At 30.4% G+C, this 22,096-nt stretch overlaps 2 protein-coding genes across 3 annotated transcripts in view; one reads left to right on the top strand and one right to left on the bottom strand.

The window, feature by feature from the left end:
- Window positions 1–2,655: 2,655 nt before the first annotated feature.
- On the bottom strand, window positions 2,656–22,068 carry LOC139482258 (tryptophan 2,3-dioxygenase-like). The gene is made up of 13 exons (XM_071266001.1): window positions 21,943–22,068; window positions 21,681–21,775; window positions 18,830–18,920; window positions 14,420–14,490; window positions 14,129–14,194; window positions 13,539–13,600; window positions 10,696–10,771; window positions 9,816–9,929; window positions 6,622–6,702; window positions 6,361–6,400; window positions 5,476–5,628; window positions 4,158–4,248; window positions 2,656–3,446 (listed from the first exon to the last, which is right to left on the bottom strand). Exons 2-13 carry the CDS (start codon window positions 21,738–21,740, stop codon window positions 3,341–3,343), a joined length of 1,011 nt encoding a protein of 336 aa, XP_071122102.1. The 5' UTR covers window positions 21,741–21,775; window positions 21,943–22,068; the 3' UTR covers window positions 2,656–3,340.
- The window catches only part of LOC139482204 (tryptophan--tRNA ligase, cytoplasmic-like), a 34,245-nt gene continuing 28,570 nt past the window's right edge, over window positions 16,422–22,096 (top strand). Inside the window, exon 1 of one of the 2 annotated variants that reach the window (XM_071265954.1) lies at window positions 16,422–16,548. The gene's annotated coding sequence lies outside the window, so the exon portion shown is untranslated. The remainder of the gene's footprint in view (window positions 16,549–22,096) is intronic. The other variant, XM_071265936.1, reaches the window with a different exon arrangement.

The following is a 22,096-nucleotide window of genomic DNA, read 5'->3' as shown; positions in this document are numbered from 1 at the left end:
TAGGATTTACCCCTCCCTAAGACAAGATACTTGTATCTACGTTGGCCATTCTTTTTTACGAAGCAAAGCAATACCAATTAAACTCTTTCAATTTGTCTTTTAGTTTGGAATGTGGAATACTAGTGTACAGAGTAGAAAAGTCAAATGTTTTAATACTGTTACAAGATGAAAGAAAGTTAGATTGTATGTACTCTAAAAGATCTTTGGAATTTTTAAGTATCCACATCTGATTCACGCCCCCTCTAGAATAGGCAGTTTCACAATAACTTTGAAGCCCGGCTTTGATTGCTGATAAAATAGATGTTAATAATTTAGAAAGAGGTTTCGTGGAGCACTTGGAAGACCCAGCAATATAGCGTTGTTTGAAAGGACACTTATGTAGTTTAGGTATCTAATACAGTGAGGGTATATGTTGAGTTTCCAAGTGAATTGTCAATACCTAATTCGTTTATCAAACAGTTAATGTAATGAGTTTTACATACAAAAACGATGTTGTTTGGGGCTTTATCTGCGGGGACAACAACATATTTGTCATGGAGGTAGGATAAGTGTTTTGTAACATTTGGGGCTTTAAAGATTGACGTAGCATGGGCATTGATAGACCCATTCAGTTTCTTAATTCTGATTTGTATCAACGACCTCACTGCCTTAATCCATTCGGAAAGAGTGTCTACGTCTTCCTTCTCGCGCGTAGCCCATTGCCTGTCATAATCCTCAACTGAATCCATCAAAATCCTCAACTGAAAACATCAAAGAAGTGTTAATAACCAAAAAAAAATAAACTTCGTACATTTCGTTTATTCAAAACAAATTCCAATTTTGAACCCTATTTAAACCTGCTAAAATCTAAACAAAAGCAGGCATTAAAAAACTAAGAATTTGGAATCATCAACTTGCAATTGAAACAGGGAGACACAAAAACACCCCATCTCATGAGCGTATTTGTGAGGAGGAGGTGGAAGATGAGATCCACTTTCTCCTACGATGCAAAAAATTAGAAACATAGAATAACATTTTTTAAAGAACTTTGTATTTCTTATCGTAATCTAAAGAAATGTATCAATGCAATTATGTTTATATGGCTAATGGGTTGTGAGAATCTAGAAGTTCTGAAACACCTATGTAATTTAATAATCAGTCTCTGGACTGAGAGGGATAATTTAATAAAAAAAAAATGTAAATGATGCTAATTTACTGACTCAGTTAATCATTTATAGACCAAATTTAAGTTTTATGGCACTAAAGGTATCCATAAACAGTTGAATAACATTTTTATATGTTGAATAAATATAAATATCTGCGGTTTTAATTTTGCTTTTGTGTTTTTTTTTCTCTAATTTATATTTTGTCATTATATATCATTAAGAACTAATATTAATCATTGTAATAAATTGTTTTTAATTATACTGCTCTCTTAGGGCGTCCTTGATTGACAATACAAATATTGTATTGTATTGTATATATACAACTCGTCTAAACATCAGTCCAACAATGTTAGATCTGTAAATTTGCTTCTCGCAAATTTTTTTTTTATTCTTCCCCCGCTGGAATTCGAACCAATGCTACTGAGATATCGTCACACCAAATCGCCTGCACTGTATCCGACGCGCTAGACCACGCGACCACCTTTGCTTCGCAATAATAAAGCTTTCGGTGGCCGGGTGGTCCCTTTCCTTGTCAGTTTTAATCTAGCATCGGTTTGCTTTACATGAAGAGTATTTTGAAGCTGTTAATACTACTGACCGTGTGACCTGGATACTTCTTTTTTGATGATCTTAAGTTACTGTTTCATTGACTTATACCTAGTTTTCAATTCATTTCTTTTTATTTCATTATTGATGTATTGATTAACGCAAATAATGAAATAAAGATCACATATTAGTTCATTTGTATTCAAACGAGTTAATTTCAGAAATAATTGTTTGAAGGTATACTTTATTGAAGTTTCAACATGGGTAGGCATTATATTCGTGATTATATATGCCCGAGCGAAAGTGAGGGATAAAATAACACGAATATAATGCCTATCCATGTTAGAAGTACAATAAAAGAGGGACGAAAAATACCAGAGGTACAGTCAAACTCATAAATCGACAATAAACTGACAACGCCTTGGCTAAAAATGACAGAAGACAAACAATAGAACACATGACACATCATAGAAAACTAAGAAATAAGCAAAACGAACCCCACCAAAAACTAGGGGTGATCTCAGGTGCTCCGGAAGGGTACGCAGATCCTGTTCCACATGTGGTACCCGTCGTGTTGCTTATGTTATACATAGAGTATAGCTTGCATCAATTATTTTGATTCTGAATAAGACAATTAAGGTAATTTCCATGTCCGATAAGTATAACATGTTAAATTGTAAAAACGTTTGTGTAGGATCTTTCATTTACCTCCCTTTTTTGTTTTTAAAAAGCAAACGACTGGCACTGGGATTTTTCACAGGGAGGAGTTTGAACAACCAGCATGAACGGTTTTCGTATCTAGGTCAAATATGTCAATTTCGGAATGCAACACATTACATTATTAGTAAATGAATTAGTAACATCATGTGCACCATTTAAGAGTCTAAAAGTGTTTTAAAGTTAAGGAAATATATTATGTGCATGATAATTTGATAAAGTTCATTATTCTGAAAAAGTCAATATAAGCATGTGCAAATAAATTTTATTGAATTTAGAGCATGGGTTTGTTCACAAAGCGAAAGAAGCACGTCATATTAGAATGATATATACTTTTAATAAACGTTTGATTTTTTTTAAATCCCTCACCTAGTCAGGTTTTACTTCCAATTGTAAACAGGATTAATCTATTTTGTTGAAAGGGAAGAAAACAGAAAAAGTTCCTTCAACTTTATTTTTTACATGTTCAGAATATTTCTTTGTAGCTATTGAAACAATTGAGTTTTGCTATTAAAAAATGGCGTTGTTTATCAAACAGTTGATGCGTTTTCAAACAACAGCAATTACCGTTACTTTTTTTATAATATTTTTAAGACTATAAAAAAAAATCTCATGAAAGATATAAGACGTAAAATTTTGTACAACATACACGCGTTTTGTCCTTGTAAAAAGCTCCATCAGTGACACTCAAATGAAAAAAGTGAAGAGGGCTAAATAAGGTATAGATCTGAAAAGGGTTGAGGATCAACAATTTAAAAAATAAGTTTAGCCAAATACACATCAAATAAATCTATACCTTGCGTATGTATGTATACAATATTTTCACCGGAACGTCCAGTTAAAGAAAAACAAAATTAATATTCTACAAATCAAAAACTTAAAAATAAATACAGCAAATATAAGTTTCTGTAAAGTATTTCAAATATATGTGTTCATGTTTCTGTTCTCACACTGTCATTCTTCAACGGTTTTAAATCCCTGCGAGGCATTAGAAAAGTCGACATGTTGAAAAAGTCGATGAATATTCTGTACTTGTCACTGAAAAAAAACAGTAAATAAAGTTGTAAAATCTAAATTGAGTGTCAATTTAAAAAATATATTTAATTTAGACAGAATCAGTATGGAAGTATAAAAAGGACCATCGGAAACCTATAAATGAACTTAGATTAAAAACTGACATACAAGACTAACAAGGTGCTGAAATACAAGCTAATATTTATACGAAGATTGACAACATTTGTATTATATTTGGTTTATTCTAGTATTTTGCCTCTAGCGTCACTGAAGAGACACAAATTGACGAAATGTGTGAATTGAAGAGTCATTATCTGTCAAATTAATGTTCACCAATTTGAATAAAAATTTCATATTTGATTGAAAACATACTAAATAGATATAAGAAGATATGGTATGAGTGCCAATGAGACAACTCTGAAACTCCATCCAGGTCACAATTAAAATAAAAATGGGGAATGTGTCAAAGAGACCAAAGAGCAGAAGGCCACCAATGGGTCTTCAACACAGCGTGAAGAATTTGTATTTTTGTAAGCTGAAGTATACTTTTTTTATGGCTAACATACTAATGCCATATATATTGTTGACATTGTAATACGTAATGCTTTCATTTGTTTCTTTTATGTTTTGTAATATATTTGACATCAACTATTGAAAATGTACACTGTTTCGCTATTGTAAATTTTGATTATGTTGAAGGCATCCCTGAGTTTATATGTAATATTTATCAAGTACCTGACTGTTGATTGTAAATATTGATAACCTGACGACCCTCCAGTTCCGGCTTTGCTTCCTATCATTCGATGCACCATTAACACGTGGTTATCTTTCAAATATAATTATGACATCATGCAATATATATTGTTTAGAATGTCACGTGGTTGTTTTTTTAAATATAATTATGACAACATGTAATACATATTGTTCAGAATAATAAACATTTTTAAGATATTATTTATATTGACAATATTTAATAAGTGTTAAAATAAAAGTGTTAATAAATTTATAACTTTGAACGAATGAGATGCATGTTCTAGACAATTTGTTAATATGGGTCCTTTTTCCGTTTCTTTTAGGGATTTCCTTAATCAAAGACCATTGCAAATAGTCTTTACATACCTCTTGAAAATGTTAATTAAATATAAACACGCGAAATGCGGTGAGAAATGTATTTTATTTTTTACATTTAATTGGAAATATAAATAATTTTCGGTAAAACAAATCTTCCATTGAACTGATGATTTATCGTTTATGGGTTGTTTTTTTTTATTCCTATTGCTAATCAACATTGACCCAAATGATCGTAACAGCTTACTAGCTTCGAACAATCTGTAGTATTAGGTAAAACTTAAAACCAACAAAAATAGTTTTTTTAAACTTGACGGTAGAGAGTGGAAAAGTGAGCCTACACAGCCAATATTGTCACTTCTAGTTACAGTAACAATATTAAGATGAAAAGGTACGTAGTTGATTCCTATGTGATTTTTTAGAAGCTTTGAATTTATAGATCAGCCCAGATAAAGATGCATTACTAAAAGGTCTTCAACGGTATGGTTTGAGAACGAACTTATGACATATAGATATAAATACTGACATGGGTTACATCATATATCATTGCAACTTTGTGACGACCGCATAAACACTAGAAAAACAACTATAAATATAAAGCTCTATAAAAGATCTGAAAGCATTACTTTTTTATGTTTCGCTTGCTATACACTGATTAGTGAATATGTATGATTGGAATTGTATAAGCGATGATGCATGCATGGCAAGATGCACCTGTTCTTAAAACGATGTGAGCTTGTGAATCTTAGGTTTTCCCTTGTGGGTCATGTCCGTTTATAACTATGATTTGTATAGTTTATTTATTAACTTAATTGCGTCTTTTTTTTTTTTTGGCAGGAACTTGAAACATTCTCCCTGTTTTCGGTTTGTTCCCTCTACAATGCCAATGCCTTGATTAACTCTCGTTCGATTTTAAGCACAGTTCGTATTCATATTAATCAATTTGAATAATGTTTTACTGTATTTTTAAAAGACGTTAACTCACATCTCCACTTCATGATCAAACCATCTACATCTGTAATAAGGCTCAGAACTTTGTACGGCAGACAATAACCAGGTTCATCTCTCAACAGAGAAATCCGTAAGGCACCCTTAAAGGCTTTATGACTCAATCGTCTTATTCCGTCCTCACGATCACCTGCAAACAATATAAAGTGTCTGATTGATTCAACTAGAGAGAAATTTAGTCAAAATCAACACTGAAATTCACAAATCGGTAAACAGTTGCAGAAATTATCTCTGTTTAAATGTTACCACTGATGACAAATAAATAGTTTTTGTGAAAGGATTTACAAAACGCGAGTCGAAAGGAAAACATAAATTCATGAATATCGATGTCATTTGTCTAATAGATGTTTTTTTTTTATTCATATACCTTTATCAAATGCATATAACACAAGATACCCATATTGCATATATTTTATTCCGACTTCACCTATCCCACTGAAATGTGTTATGTCGTTAATGGACAGGTTATCTAAATGTTATCTAGACACGTCTAACTTTGTTGTCAGAATCATTTGTTCGGGCCTTCTCAGCTCGTCAACCATAAACCATATCTTTTTCTGACAAAGACAATGGTCACCCCACAAAGAATGATATATAATGATTTTGTTTCCCTAAAAATTAATAGGTTATGGCGATTTATAACTTCATCGACTTCTAAACCTACCAATTGTACATTTTGTCATAATTCACACATGTAAACAACGCTTAACACAGATACTCGAATCTTAAAACATTTTTAAGGTACAGATCAAAGACAAACACAAACCATTTTATAATTATGTCATTTTGAAGACCCTTTAGATCAACTGCGAAAGATTATTAAAAAGGCCGAACGTTTAAATGATACATCTTTATATCTTACTTTCATACTTGTCTTTGTCAACAACTCCTTCAAATGAAGCCTGCAACAATAAAAGAAAAATAACGAAGTATAAGCTAATAAGAAATAGCACTGGTATGTAGCTGAAGGTGAAGCAAAAGATCATACCAAAAAGAGACATTCAAACTTAATGTTGATAAGGATATGGATGGTTGATAATATTTATTTTATTTCACTTATTACTGATTATAATCAACAAAAGTTTCTCAAAGGTTAATTTCGAACTGATTCAGTTGCACTTACCTGGTTTCCACTATGTACAACTGCCTTTTTATAGCGCTGCCAGAAATCAGAATCAATATCGTCCATATCTTCAAGCCATAACTGAAAAATAAGAATTAAATGACAATATAATATGTTTTAATTAATTAAGAACATCAAAACCATGATTTTCGTAGCTCTACAGTATTTATTTTTACTTAATCAATATTCAGTTTTCCTGTTGAAAGGTCCCCTCATTCGAAATTCGAAACAAAACTTCTTCAATATATGTCGGTCTTAAATGCACGACATTGTACTTTTCAGAGCAACTGGTGAGAAAAACCATATCACCTGCGTATAACAGAATTATTATGTTGTCTTCATTTACATTCGTACAAACATCAGATGTTTCGACTAATTTCACCAACATCAAAAAAAATATGTAGAAAATGAACACCAAGGGAGATAAAACATTCATGCTTCAATTCACAATTTACTTTCATACCATTCAAAAGACTTATTGTAATTATTGAGGTCAGCTCAAAGTACTTCACCTTCGAAGAAATCATACCATCTTTTAAATTGAAGGTTTGCCATAATTTAAGAAATTTTTGTCACATAATAGTTTAAGAAAAATTTACATCATTTATCATTTTATTGTATTTATTTACAATATTTGATGTTTTATTAATCTTCAATGTGTGAATCCATGACTACACTTGTGTGTCAAATTATTCATAAAGTTGTACTGAAAACAGTTCATGAAATATACCATTTTATATGAAATTCTTAATTGAAGGTATTCTACCAATTCAATGACGTTTTTTCATTGCTCACTTTGGACAAAAACACCTTCTGAGCCTACATTTATGAATAAAGTATCCATGTCATATCCCGATTCCATTAATTTTCAATAACCTTTTAAACTCTTTTTTGGTTTTTATTATTAAACAAATTGTTTTTACTCGCCCATTGAAGAAAAAATAAGTGTCCTACACAGCAGTAGAAAATGTCAATTAATTACAAAAGTTTTATTCATATTATTACACAAAACTAATAACATTAACGCTAACTAACCCGAATAAAAAAGGCTAAAAGATCGCATACAAGACTCATGCATCCATAAAAATCTAGTTAGCCCATTTTGTCAAAAAGAACTCCTTTTTAAACACTATTAAATTATGAGCTTAAATTCTCTATATATATATATATAGAAATTGTCAGGAAAAAAACACGAAGCACAGTTTGTACGTACGATAAATCCGAAACTTAAAGCTTCTATACTTGTCGGAAAACGTTAATTTTATTCCATAAATAATATTCCTCGTCTATCTAGATAATGAAACGATACAGGTTTATTTGGTGCATATTTCCCCGACTTTGGGCACCTTTTTTATTAATTACTTTAAATTTAGCTGCAAGCGCTGTTTCTGGATTAATCTTATTTTAAAATAAGAAAACGTCCAAGCCTAAACAACTTATCGGGACCTTAAAAGAATAGCGAAATGTATATAAAATTAAATATGTCTGAATGCGTCAGTAATTACATTACCATACTTTTTCCTATATTTTTTATCATTATTCATCAACACATAAGACTTAATGTATCCTTTGAGCGTGAAACGCTTTTCTATGTTTACTTTAATCATTAAAAACCAAAACAATTTTAAGCCACTATATCAGTATATGATAAGAATTATTTTAATGAACGCTCTACCCGAATGCAGTTGTATAATTCGATCCATTGGTTTAAAAAAAAAAAGACAAAAAAAAACATATAAGCAACATGAACACAAAATTTTTTCATGTTGAAAACTTCAGAATAAGCTGCATTTATTCAAATGTAAGATAAATCCGGGTAATGTCAATTCTGGAAATAAAAAATATAGTTTGTTCACATGTCAATCTCGTCAAAATACTATTGTATGGAACGTCGTAACTCTCTTATAGTGTAAATATTAAATGTGTTTTGTCGCTTTGCCTTTACGTCCTATCATTTCCTCTTTGTGTTATATGTACGTTCCTTTATTTCCTGACACTGCATCTCTGTGTTATGTCAAATTAATTATTTGTTTGGTCAAACAAGTATGTGATATGGCATTGCTATCCTTTTTGATGTGCAATATGTATTACATTATGTTGTATCTACTGTATGTTCTGTGAATACCACCTTTAAGTTGTTTCACATTTGAACGTAACGTAGAGGAAATGTGAAAGAATGTAAAAATGGTTGATCATAACGTTTAGAGGTATTCACAGAATATGCAGTGTATACAACATAATGTAATGCATATTGCATGCAAAGAATAGCAATGATATATCATATAATTGTTTGACCAAGCAAACAATTAATTTGACATTATACAGAGATGAAGTGTCAGGACATAAATGAACGTACACATACCATACGGAAGAAATGACAGGATGACCCAACACATTAAATATTAACACTATAAGACAATTACGGTGTTCCATACTATTGCACTTGATAAAAGTCCTTCGCCGATTTTTTTTAAACTTTATCTTTATATAAACATTGTTAACGGAAACATTGAAAATGACATAATAGTTTAATTCACGTGGTTTCGATTTCTGTAATACATATGGTGTTTGTTCTTCTTTTTAATGCCTTGAAGATCTTTCTTTTTTTATTTGTCAAATCAAAATTGTAATCTCAAAACTTTAATCCAGGAACAAACCAGTTTCTGACGCACAAAATTTAAATGGGGACCTGTCATTTACCGTGAATTTATCCGGTTAAATATTGATATAAATTTGCAACACAGATTGGTCTAAGTAAACAGTTTTATATAATTAAATTATGACAAAGTGAATGTGAATGGGGTTATCAGTACAGTATTGACATGGGAAAAAACGGTTAATCTTACAAGTGCGCAGTAAAAATTCTGTATACTGACAATTATCCCTGGGATCTGAAATACAGGGTTTACTTTTGTTTATCAAAATGCTTTAACATTATAGATATATTTTAACATTTTGATTTCTTTGATTTTAGACGAATTTGCCTTAACATGTGTATTTTATAAAAACATTTGAACTCTTGTTTTTGATTCGAGCTTCACACGGGAATCTTTTGTAGACGAAACGAGCGCCTGGCGTAAATACAAAATGTAATCTTGATATAGTTAACCGTTACAACTTGCATATAAAATGACAATATGCAGTTTAAAAGATATTATTTATTCCATATGAAGTACTAATAAATATTGCCCTACCTGAACAACGCTTAACAACGTTTTGTCTTTTGTTGATTCTCTCAGTTTATCTTTTGAACTCTCTGCATCCAGCATGTCAATATAGGTTTTGTTGGCATATTTTTTTCTGTCTTCCTTATAAATACAACATGAAATATTAAATTAGTATTTGCCACAGTGCTCTTTGTATGAATTAAAAACTGCTGGTCATTTTGCTACTTGATTTAAAGTTCGCTCTTCAACTTCGTACTTTATTTGGCCTTTTTAACTCTTTTGGATTCGAGCGTCACTGATGAGACTTTTGTAGATGAAACGTGCGTCTGGCGTATATGCTAAATTTAGTCCTGGTATCTATGATGAGTTTATTTCTAATTGGTTAGATATTGCAAAAAGGCAATTACTTCTTTTAGGAATTGTCTAACAGGTATGTTTAAAAGTCAATGGGTAAATCTTGACTTTCGGACAGCAATGTCCGGTCAGAATTTCTCTTTCAATAATGGATTACAAGATAATATACAGGCACACCTAATATTTTATAACTCTGTTCTGTTAGAGGCCTTGACGGTCGTGTTGCTTGCCATTCAGGATCATTCGAATTTTGTTAAGTTTAAATACACAAAGAATAAATGTGGTTTGGTTCATTTACTTACTTAGTGAAGAGGATTTTTTTTAAGTTAAAGAACGACAATGAACGACAAGTGCAAGCAAATGCTAAATCTGAGATATTTGACCCAGGTCGCGTAACAGAACAAAACAAACGATTTTTAGCTGTTTAACTATTAACATAAATATAAATAATGTGTCGATGTCAGATTTATATGTTTGCAACTGCAAATTTGAAATTAAATCTGGTTTATTATAGTCAATTAACAAATCAACTCATATCCTATAGTACACATACATCTCGAATTCCAAATTTATTTTCAAGCAGCCTAAATTGCAAGCTCTGAAACCCAGATGCTGATCCAAGGTGATGTCTAAAAATAATAATGGATAGTGAATAAATGAAACATTATACAATTTGTAAATTAGATCATATAAGTCTATGAGTAATTCGATGTCTTTCTCGTTTCTTTCTTTTTCTTTTTTTACGTAAAAGAACTTACACATGTTCAAAAAATCTCTTTCTCGTTTCTTTCTTTTTCTTTTTGACTTTAAAGAACTTATACATATTCAAAAGATTTTTAATTTTCTTATCGATAAATGTACAATGTTGGGCCTCAAATCTGAAATATTTCTTTATGTTGCTTTTTTATAACTTTAAAGAACCTGCACACAAAGAAAGGATATCTTACTTTCTAGTCGAAAAGGGTATCATTTTGGCGCTCAACTTATAAGTTCTTTTGTCGCACTTTAGTGTTTCTGTTGTTTCGTTATTTTCCTCTCATAGGTGATGTGTTTTCCTTGGTTTTAGTTCGTAATACGGATTTGTATTCTCTCATTCGATTTATGACTTTCGAACAGCAGTATACTACTGTTGTCTTCAATTTTCAAATTAAGTGAAATCTTATTCATGGAAATGATGGCTTTACAATTTATCTGAACAATATGTCGTACATATAGTGGAAAGTAATATAGCGCTCGCGCAAAAGGTAAATAATGAATAATAAAATTATGTGGTCGCTTGACTCGTTTGCTGTATATAATTTCAACCAGACTGCCTACTACCAGTATTTTGTTCTTTAAATGTTGCCCTTCTCCATTATGGAACAATTTTTACATGACAATCTGTCTTCAAGCTTGAATTTTTTCATAGCCTTAATCAGATGTATCAAAAAACACACACATTAACTATGCCTCTCACTATTTCACTTTTGACGGATATTGTGTACTTTAACAGGCTGCGTAAATTAGCGATATTCTGTCTGTTTAAGACATTGGTAAGTTAACTTGAATTGCATCTCTATCTACTTGTATTAAAACCACCTGGTTATATAAACATAGAGTTAACATCTTTATATACCATTTATATCAATTATGTCAGTAATCAAAGCCGGGCTTTAGGGTTACTGTGAAAGAACATACTTAAGGGGTGGTTTCAATCAGATTTATTACTTAAAATTCCAATTATCTGCAAGTGTACATACAGTCTAAATATCTTACTTCTTGCAACAGTACTAAAACAAATTACAATAAAATGTTCGACCTTTTACTATTGTAAACCCCATTCTATACCTAGATTTGATGATAAATTATAACATATAGCGTATTTAAGGAAGGGACAAATCATCCCAGTAAACAAAATTACCCAAAGAAACAATTATCTTAAAGTGACATCATCAAGATACTTGATTCTTTTATTAACAACATATTTAGAAATGTTAGGAGGACGTGGGGTTTTTTTCATCAAATAATCGGCATGTAAATGGGAACTAACTGAGGTTCCCTTCTTGAATACTTGTTCGATCATTCATAACGAAATTTCTAATGAAGAATGAATACAAATATTTTCCTTTCAAAAATTATGTCATGGTTTTTGGTGATTATGGCAATCACATTGGACTTGAAATAAGGATAAAATAAAAACAGTTGAGTGTGCCTAATGTCTTGTCTTTTATCACATTGTTTCAAGAAATTGACAATGCTGGTGAGGATGTAAAAAAAAACTTAACGACAAAAGGGATGATTTTTTATCTTTCCAATTATGTCATTTTTTACATTTCTACACAGCAGCAATCCAGGATATGAATTGTTAAAAATCTCACAGTTGTTACAATAATCGGAAGCTTGCGATTTATATCATGGTTTTCCCATATAGTTGCTCCTTACAAGGTATTCAAGTGGTAAATTTAAATTAATTTTTTGAAACTTTACGCATTATCTCGTTCTCTCTTCCTCAATTGAAACATCACTGACTGAGAGTTGTGTATTGGTGCCATATGCGGAGTAGTATCTGCTTACCTTATACGATTACAAAAGTTTTTTTGGAGGGTATGTGTTGCTCAGTTTTTTTGTGAGTGTTTTGCGATTTTAACAATATATAGTTTCCTTTTACTTAAAGTTTTAAATGTCCGATTTCTATCCTATGCCTCTTTTATAATGCCAATGACGTGTACGACCTGAATTCTTTGTCTTTTGAATGCACTTGTGGACACTTCTGTTTGTACTGCATGTATACATTATTTATAAATATAGAATCTAAGACACAGTTACAACACTTTTTATCCTCTTGTCAGTTCTTAAAGGGACAGTAGCTACGAGTAATGAAAATATAATATGCTTTTGTTTGGTTGAATCATTCATCTAAGTGAAATTATGAAATAATAATTCGTTTTTAGCAACATTTTGTCAAAATAAGCAAAGACAAATTGATGATGAATTATTCACTTGCAAGTGAATAATTCGACCTCATTGAATTCGTATTCATATGATCTTCAATTAAACCAAAAAGCTAAAGATTGCTTACGCGTGTATTTATCATGGTCAGCCATTACAGAAAAGAATGTCAATATTGAAAGTGAAACAAAAAAATATTTTTATCCAGGTAAAAACGATAATTAACTTAGTTTAACCTATAAGATGAAATCAAACATACCTAGAAAAATCCAATTGGATGAAGTCCCTATTTATTTATATTTATATTTATGTTTATATCGGCGGTAGAAACATTAAAACTAATACGTCGAAAACGAACTGACCATGACGTGCAAAAACGGCGAAAAACGGACAACGACAAAAAAAAAGTATTGGTTTTAGTTGTAAAGTGTCCTACTTTTTGCCTGAGTGACAACTACAATCATGTACCTGAATTCTAAAAAATTCAATGGTGGTATAGTCTCAATTATGAAGAACTGGTCGATCAGTAACTACAAAAAGATAGATGCTTTAATGTATTACGACATTGTAAATACCTCAAACTTAATAGTAAAATTTACAAAACAATATTAAATAAACAAATTTTTAAATAATATTTGAAGCCTAAATGCTGGAATAATCAAATTGATTTTTGTAATTTTGTTTATCCTGTCGAACTCTGCCATTACTTTTGCATGTTAATTACAAAGATACAAATCAGCAGTATGAAAAGCATTTACGAGTATAACAACAAAGTTAATGTCCGAATGGTAAGAACCACTAATTCTGGCTTGATGAAAGAAGTAAATATTCTGCTCAAAGTATATTTAAACACGAAATAGGTAGATGACAGATCCGATAGTGCTTATACACTGCAACCCTTTCCTGTCAAGATGCTAACCAAAGAGGTTATTCTAATAGGTACTTTCTATACAAGGATTTCGAAAATAAGTTTTGGACGAATAGACATAAGGAATGACAGACAAGGCGATTGCAATAAGGTCTACACATAAATCGTAATCTGCGACAAAAGTGACAACCTTCCATATGAGAACAATTCTTTCCAATCTCTGAGTAATTGTCAACATTTGCTTCTCATCACGTCCCTGAAACATAGATAAGACAATTTTATTTTCCAAACATATTTAATTTATTTTAATTTGTTTTTGCTTGTGTTTAAACCGATTCCTTTTGATTATGGACACTTTTTTTCAACATCAACTGCAAATCAAACTTACAAGTATTTTGATTTACCATAATTTACTATATTAATTTCACTTTAATAAAATTATTCAACAGAATATTTATTTTTTGAAAATGTATATACTTACTGGCTTACTGTCAAAGATTTCTATAATAGATTCCAAATCAAATAGCATCTGCTTGAACCATAACTCAAACGCTTGTAATAAACAATAATAGCAGATAACCATTGAAATGTTTAACAACTTGATATATTAATAAATAGATATAAGAAGATGTGGTATGAGTGCTAATGAAAACTCTCTTTTCAAGTCCCAATTTGTAAAGGTAAACCATTATAGGTCAAAGTACGACCTTCAACACGGAGCCTTTGCTCACATCGAATAGCTAGCTATAAAGGGTTCCCAACATTACTAGCGTAAAACTATTGAAACAGAAACACCAACAGTCTAATCAATATAAAAAAGTGAATTACATCCACGAACGACATCTTCCTGACAGGTGCACACAAGTGCAGCGGGTTTAAACGATTTAACATGCGGCAACATTCATCCTAACCTGAAATATAAGCGTAACAACGCAACATAAAAAGACACGTATGACATATAACATATTGAGGTTTGTTGAAATTATAATATTTAGCTCTTACTTAACTGAACGAGATTGGGTGTAGGACTTTGCACCTCCTAGATCAGAACATGATTTTTATAGCTGATGAACTATTTGTTAAAATTGATATTTGTTACAATATCTGAACTTGTAAGGTTATATCATTATAAATTCTGCTTCTTAAAGTACCAGGTTATTAAAAATCTTACAAGAATTGACCCACAGAATAAATTACGAAAAAAACCGCCATTTATAAATGCAAGTTGAAACACCATTCCAGACCGGCTTCATTTTAATAGTCTGGTCCTGGTTAGACAATACATAAAATAACACCATTAAAAAACTTAATCCCATTATGATATTTTTGTCCGTGTTTATAAATAAATAAAATCTTTTTTTTTTTTTTTTTTTTGAAATATTTCTTATGATTAACGTCATAAAACATACGCAACATTTTGAGACGTTGATCAATTCGTGTGACGCGCAGTTGATATTTCGCTTGTGGTGTCCTGATGTGCTTTCGTAAATTTATGAGGGGTGTTTGTTGTTTTTCTGCGGTTTACATGTTGTAAATAAAGGCAACAGTAGTATACCGCTGTTCGAAATTCATAAATCGATAGAGAAAAAAAAATCCGAGTTACAAATTAAAATCGAGGGAAACGCATCAAATATAAGAGAACTACGACACAACGGGAACACAACATTAAAATGTAACACACACAGAAACGAAATATAATATAACAATGGCCATTTCCCTGACTTGGTACAGGGCATTTTAAGATAAAATTGGTGGGTTGACCCTGGTTTTATGGCATGCCAAACCTCCCCCTTTAATGGCAATGTTAACTATAACACAATTTTATTATCCATTATTGTATTTTCTGTGTAAGTGTTTCTGCGTTTGTTTGTACTGTATTCATGCTACGTAGTGTTGTCATTTTAGCGGTACGTTAAACATTGCAATATGAACGGGAATTTGGGTTAACCATAAAACCAGGCTTAACCCACCATTTTGTTTTAAAATGTCTCTACAGAATCAGGAATATCGCAGTTGTTATCTTCATCACGTTTCTATGTATGTTTAATTTTGTTGTAGTGCAGTCTTTTTATTATTCCGTAATTTTCCTTGTATGAGTTTTCCTCGGTTTTAGTTTGCTATCCGGATTTTACTTTGCTTAATCGAATTATGACTATTGAACAGCAGTATACTATTTTTGCATTTAATTTTTACACAAAAACGTTTTGAAATACTAGTAGAAGGTATAAAAATTAGGATCATAAAGTTCATAAAGCTAGGATCATAAAGTTCGTCCTCTTTTACATTGTAAACCATTACCAAATTCGCCGATTTATACCATTTGGAAAAATGATTGTTTACCTACATATATAATTCGTAACTTAGATTCTCCATTCTACTACTACGTACAATAACGGGAGATAATAAACTAGCTCAAATATTTTACCTTAGTTTTACATGCATTATGTCGCGTTACAGGTAATTGGCGAAACGTTGTTTCGGAAGGTATTCTGTGCAAGGGGCACACAAAGACGGTTAATAAATTAAAATAAGGATTTTGGGATAAATGTTGCAGAAATTCATAGGAAACACTAATAAAGAACAGTCGTGGCATGTGATAAGTTAACTTAGGTACGTAAATAAATGTATTGTTTAACATTGCCTTATCATTTGTTAACCATTATATTGTATATCAAAATAAATATATCAAACAAATATATCAAACAAATAATTTTAAAAATTGCTCGCATAAACAAACGGACCTAATCGATGCGGGTTTTTTTTCAAAAGCAGAATAATAACTTCCTCTATTGATTATGGTTTGTAATGCAATTACGCAATTTTGATTATTTCATATTAAAACCGGAAAAATAAACTTAACCCATAATACAACATTGAACAATGAAGATTATAAAACAATATTGACATGAATATCAATTACATTGTCATGTTGATAAATTTTCTGATGTCAAAACTTTAATTTTTTCGAAAAACTAAGGGTTTTCTTATCCCAGGAATAGATTACCTTAGTCGTACTTTGCATAACTTTTTTGAATTTTTGGCACTCAATACTCTTCAACTTTGTACTTGTTTTGCTTTACAAATGTTTTGATCTAAGCGTCACTGATGAGCCTTAAGAAGACGAAACGCGCGTCTGGCGTTTTAAATTATAATCCTGGTACCTTTAATAACTATATTGAAAGATTTAATAGCTTAACTGCTGAAACTTATAATAAAAAGCTTTTTATCGGAGATAATCTAATGAACATACAAAAAAAAACATAGCAGCCAATGCAGAACAGTTAATTCCGTTGGAAAAAAGAAGTTTTTGTTATTATGTTACGGATACAAGTTAAATGTTATTAGAATATATATTGCTGCTTGATATAAAAAGAAATATTTCTGTTTAAAATGTATAGAATTTCAGAAGTAGGTGTTCAAGTGATATGCATACGGCAATTGGAAATTATTATCATTACGGGACTTCATTGGACACACATTACAAAATCTTAGAAGTTCATTCTCATCAATATGAATTTCTAATTGGTTGAAAAAGTTAGGACCATAAACCAACATAAAACTATAACACATGAATTAAATTTCAAGGTTTAGCAAAAGGAATGAAAATATAATTTTGTTTTAGATATGTTTACCAAGTTTTCATTTAAACTGATAATTTATCAGCCAGTAACGTACAATTCGCCTTTGCAGAAACTAGAGGACTATGGGTAATCTCATTGTTCGTACAGCAAAATGAAAATAACTTTAGGTCATTGGTTTAATTTCAATTGTTTAACAACGTTTTGGTGTACGCTTTTGAATATATTACCCAGAATGCATTCGACGGCTTGTAGAGGACTTTGATAAGGTATTGACGAGGTTTTGTCAATGAGAAGCAAAATGTATCACTTATTCTTAAACGCATTAGATAGCTTTTCGATGTTCTTTCTATTCTTTCAGGACATAGACGCACAAAAATTAAATTTTTAAATCGACTTTTCACACGTGGCTTCAAGTCTGGAAATCTTTTAAAACATACAGTGAACAGGAACAATTCGAACATTTGTTTCCTGTACGTCTATGATTGATATAATAAGTCATCAGTTATTATGAAAAAGGCGATAAAAACTTGTTATAATCGGCAATGCAGTTTAAAACGTTTGATAAAGTTGTCAATTTGATAACCCGGAAATAAAAAAATTATCAACTTATGATTATATTTTTTTGTTGTTCGTATTTACCAAACCATTAAGAATCTATTTTTTTAAACAAATTATCGCCGGAGATATTTAAAGAGGATTATATAAGATTTGGATTAGCTGACTTGTACCGAAATATAGACGAAGATCGGGGGACCAATAACCTACAGATAATATAACAAAACACTTACATGTTACTATTTATTTTAATGTATTAAATTAAAGTTAATTTACTAAAAGAAATATAGGTAATTCATTTAGTGTAAAAGCAAGAAATTTATGTATTGGTCGTGGCTTGATAAAGACCACATATTCCTGGGTAAATGTGTCATTGTGTTGTTATCAATCCTGATTTCAACATCTGAACAAAACATTTGCAGATATAACATGTATAAATTCGATATTCAAACACATAAAAAATGTGTATCCAAAAGATAGAAATAACTCTAAGTAATTTCATGTTGCTAAATAAATTTTATTTCAAGTTATTGTTTAGGTACTACATGTTATACATCAGTGATATGACTTTTCAAACTAAATGATATATGGTTTGGTTTTTTTGAAAATATATCTATAAATATGTCATTTTATATCTTTATTCACTTCCCGTGTTAGACATGATATTTCAATTATATGATAACTGATTTTTCAAATGCATTATTCAAATATTCGTGATAATTTTCAAGGGCTTTTGTTTTATCATTTACACATACCTTGATGGATGACAATAAAGAGGTGTTCGTCATGGGCCGGATCATTGTTTACCTCGCTCAATCGTCTTACACCTCCTAAAACTTTTTCAAGCTACAATTTAGATAACGAAATATGTAAATACAGCTACAACGAAAATCAGAAGACATAAAAGAATGATATGATGCAGAATACTTTATTCATTTTAGAGAAAAAAAATGCTCATCATGAGCCGGATCTTCGTTTACTTCTCCCAATATTCTTACACCTAAAATTTTTCAAGCTATGAAAATACACCGAAAATCAAAAGACATATAGAATGATATGATGGAGAATATTGCATTAATTTTAGAAAAAAGATGATCATCATTAGCCGGATCTTCTTTACTTCACTCAATATTCTTACACCTCCTAAAACTTTTTCAAGCTAAAATTTAGATTATGAAATATGTCAATACAGCTACAACAAAAATTAGAAAATATATAATGAAATGATGTAATACAGAAAACTTTATTGATTTTAGAAGAAAAAAATGTTTCCTATGGTTGAAGATATTTGAAAATGTGAAAGAATAAACTCATACATTGTAGGTAGCTGTTTAAGACCAGAGAAATTAAACTTATCCACAAATTGAATAAATGGAAGAGACCTGAAATTTGAATACTTGGATACTTTACTCACAAAAAATCTCAACAATTTTACATACATCAATAATATCAAAACTTATGAATAGTTGTTTATTGCTGTAAAAAACGATATTGATATAACATGTATAATAGTGCAAAATTAACTTTTTTGTAAAATTTTGTTTCGAAGGACATGTATAACCAAAATTAATTCTAGAGGGACGGAAAATAACGAAAGGGTATTCAAACAACTTTGTCGATGACAAATTGAAAACGCCAGGGTAAAAAAGAAACGACATATAGACAAGCAACAGTATACAAAATTAAACATTTACACCTTCATCTGTGACTTGGGTTTTTTTCATACAAGCAATTTGACGATTTTTTTTAAAATGTAATTTCTGAATGATTCGATGACACGTTAAAATTTAACACCTCAAATGTGAAGCTTGCATACCAAAAATAAAAATGAGTAGACAATGTTTTATCAAATAATGAATTGAAAGCAAGTTTATTGAAAATCCTGACTAACTGTTTAGCAGTTTGACCAGTTTCTAAACTTGCATGAAAGAATTTCATATAAATATAAATTATCTATGTTTAACTACATTTTTCATTATTGTCTTTATTGTGTGTTTGTAATTCAAATTACTGCAATCATTCAAATCAATGCATTTGTTTAGTTATTTCAAATGACAAATTTCATTACTTTTAACTTTCATATTCTTCAATCAACCAATATAGAAATAATATTAAAAAGCCTTTCAACTCCAAAAAAATCAGTTGCACTACTGTTTAATTTTACAAAAATAATTTTCACTAAAATTCATAATTTATTAATTACAATGTATATAAATTGTAGATTTTTCGGTACGGAATAATAAAAGTATGCATTGTATGCAAGGTATTTTCAAAATTTCATTTCCATTGCTTTGATCTACTAACTAAAACGTTTAATTTTAAGAGTTTTAAGAGGTTTTTTTTCTTCATGAATTTACAAGTATCAACATATATTTATCTTGTGGCACAATAAGCAAGCAAATGAAATAAATAAGCATAATAAGCATTCTATGAACTAACACTTAGAAATCTATTGATTAAGTATAGTAATAACATTTTCATTAATATAGTAATAGGAGTGCAAGAAATATATGAGCATACATATGGTATAGTACAAATAATTTCAAATGCTCATATACATACAAGTTTAAATTTAGTTAATAACCTTAGCCCAGGGGTTCCAGTACAAGTTTTGTTCTTCCACACTTAAGTATTTTGAAGAAACATGTTTCTCTAAAATCAAGTTTTCTTTTATGTAATTTTAAAGACCTTTTATATTAGGTTTTATATCTTGCATCTTACATCTGTAAATAAAGTTCTTCGTCAGTAAGATAACTTTATTTTTAATAAAATTCTGTTTATAATTTTCATAGAGGCCAAAAATGACAATTTTCAAATTAAGTGAAATTTCGATAAGAACCTTATCGAAAAATCTATGAATTTAGATTTTGCCAAATGTCGGCTACAATTTGACAACCCCAAAGTAAATGTTCTATAGTTTCAGGCTCTTCCTTGCAAAATGTACAAAAATACAATTAACAAGCTTCATTTTAAAAAGTAAAGCATTTGTCCCTTAAATATGATGAATAATTCTATATTGAAACCAACATAAACTAGTGTTTTTTTAAACCTTGATAACACACAAGTGTATTTTTTTCCAATTTTCTACATTTTTGTTAAGAAAACCTTCCCATTTTTTTTCTGCTACAAAATCTGTAGGTAAAATTCATTTATTTAAAATAGTATACAAGTCCTTTGAGCCTTTTTCGGACTTGAAGAAAATATTAATAATAAAAGGTATAATAGCCTAATGGTTTTTTTTTCTCTTTCTTTGTTGATTCCAATGTCTTGTAGCCACTTTTTTAATGCTAATATAAGTCCATAAAACTGTAGAAACATGAGTTTGAAAATATTCATAATTTCAAAATTTTCATACATTAATATATTTCCATGTTCATCTAACAAGTCATTTACAGTCCATATCCCATGATGTTCCCAATTTTTATAGTAAACGCTGACATTATCAATTTTAATATTTTCGTTATGCCATATAGATGTCGAAATGACTTCCTCAAAATAAAATGGATGTCTGAGTCTGTTATAAACCTAAAATGAGAATTTGAGTCAAATCGATGCAGATGAATTTGACAGTAAGTGCCCCTGTAAAGGAAAAAAAATAAGGCTTACTTGTAAATAATTTTCATACGACTTTGCCTTTTCAGGTTCAGAAGGTCCACCAGACGCCATTCCACCAGCAATCGTTTGTGATACTTCTTCTGTGCCTTCAATAGAAAAAAAATACGGTGCCAATTGTTTATGATATCTGATATCATTGTATAATTTTCGACAGTTTTTTTTTCATATAAGGTTCATTAAGAACAATTGTATTTCCTTCAGAGGAAATGGTTTATCATTTGCTATAAGTGGCATAAAAGCACATACAATGTACCTTTTTCTACAATCGCTTATTTCGGACATATGTTTATGTAAAACAAGCTGTATGAGAGTGTGGAACGTAGCCGAAGTTCTTTTGGTAATTTGGGCTCAGTTATCTCTTTTATATGGTCACCTGATGGACAACAATATATATGTATGTAAACGAT

The sequence above is a fragment of the Mytilus edulis genome, chromosome 1 (genome assembly GCF_963676685.1).
Source record: "Mytilus edulis chromosome 1, xbMytEdul2.2, whole genome shotgun sequence".
NCBI classification, from domain to species: Eukaryota; Metazoa; Mollusca; class Bivalvia; order Mytilida; family Mytilidae; genus Mytilus; species Mytilus edulis.
Note: the sequence above shows the minus strand (reverse complement) of the source record. Positions and strands in the feature narration are given on the sequence as shown.

Excerpts from the sequence above, each read along its gene's own strand:
- LOC139482258 (XM_071266001.1), bottom strand. The coding sequence starts at position 21,740 with ATGGCGTCTGGTGGACCTTCTGAACCTGAAAAGGCAAAGTCGTATGAA. Across the intron at positions 18,921-21,680 it reads CGTATGAAAATTATTTACAA|CTTGAAAAAGTTTTAGGAGG; the intron begins GTAAGCCTTATT and ends TCTAAATTGTAG. Across the intron at positions 10,772-13,538 it reads TTGAATTTTTTAGAATTCAG|ACATCACCTTGGATCAGCAT; the intron begins GTACATGATTGT and ends TATTATTTTTAG.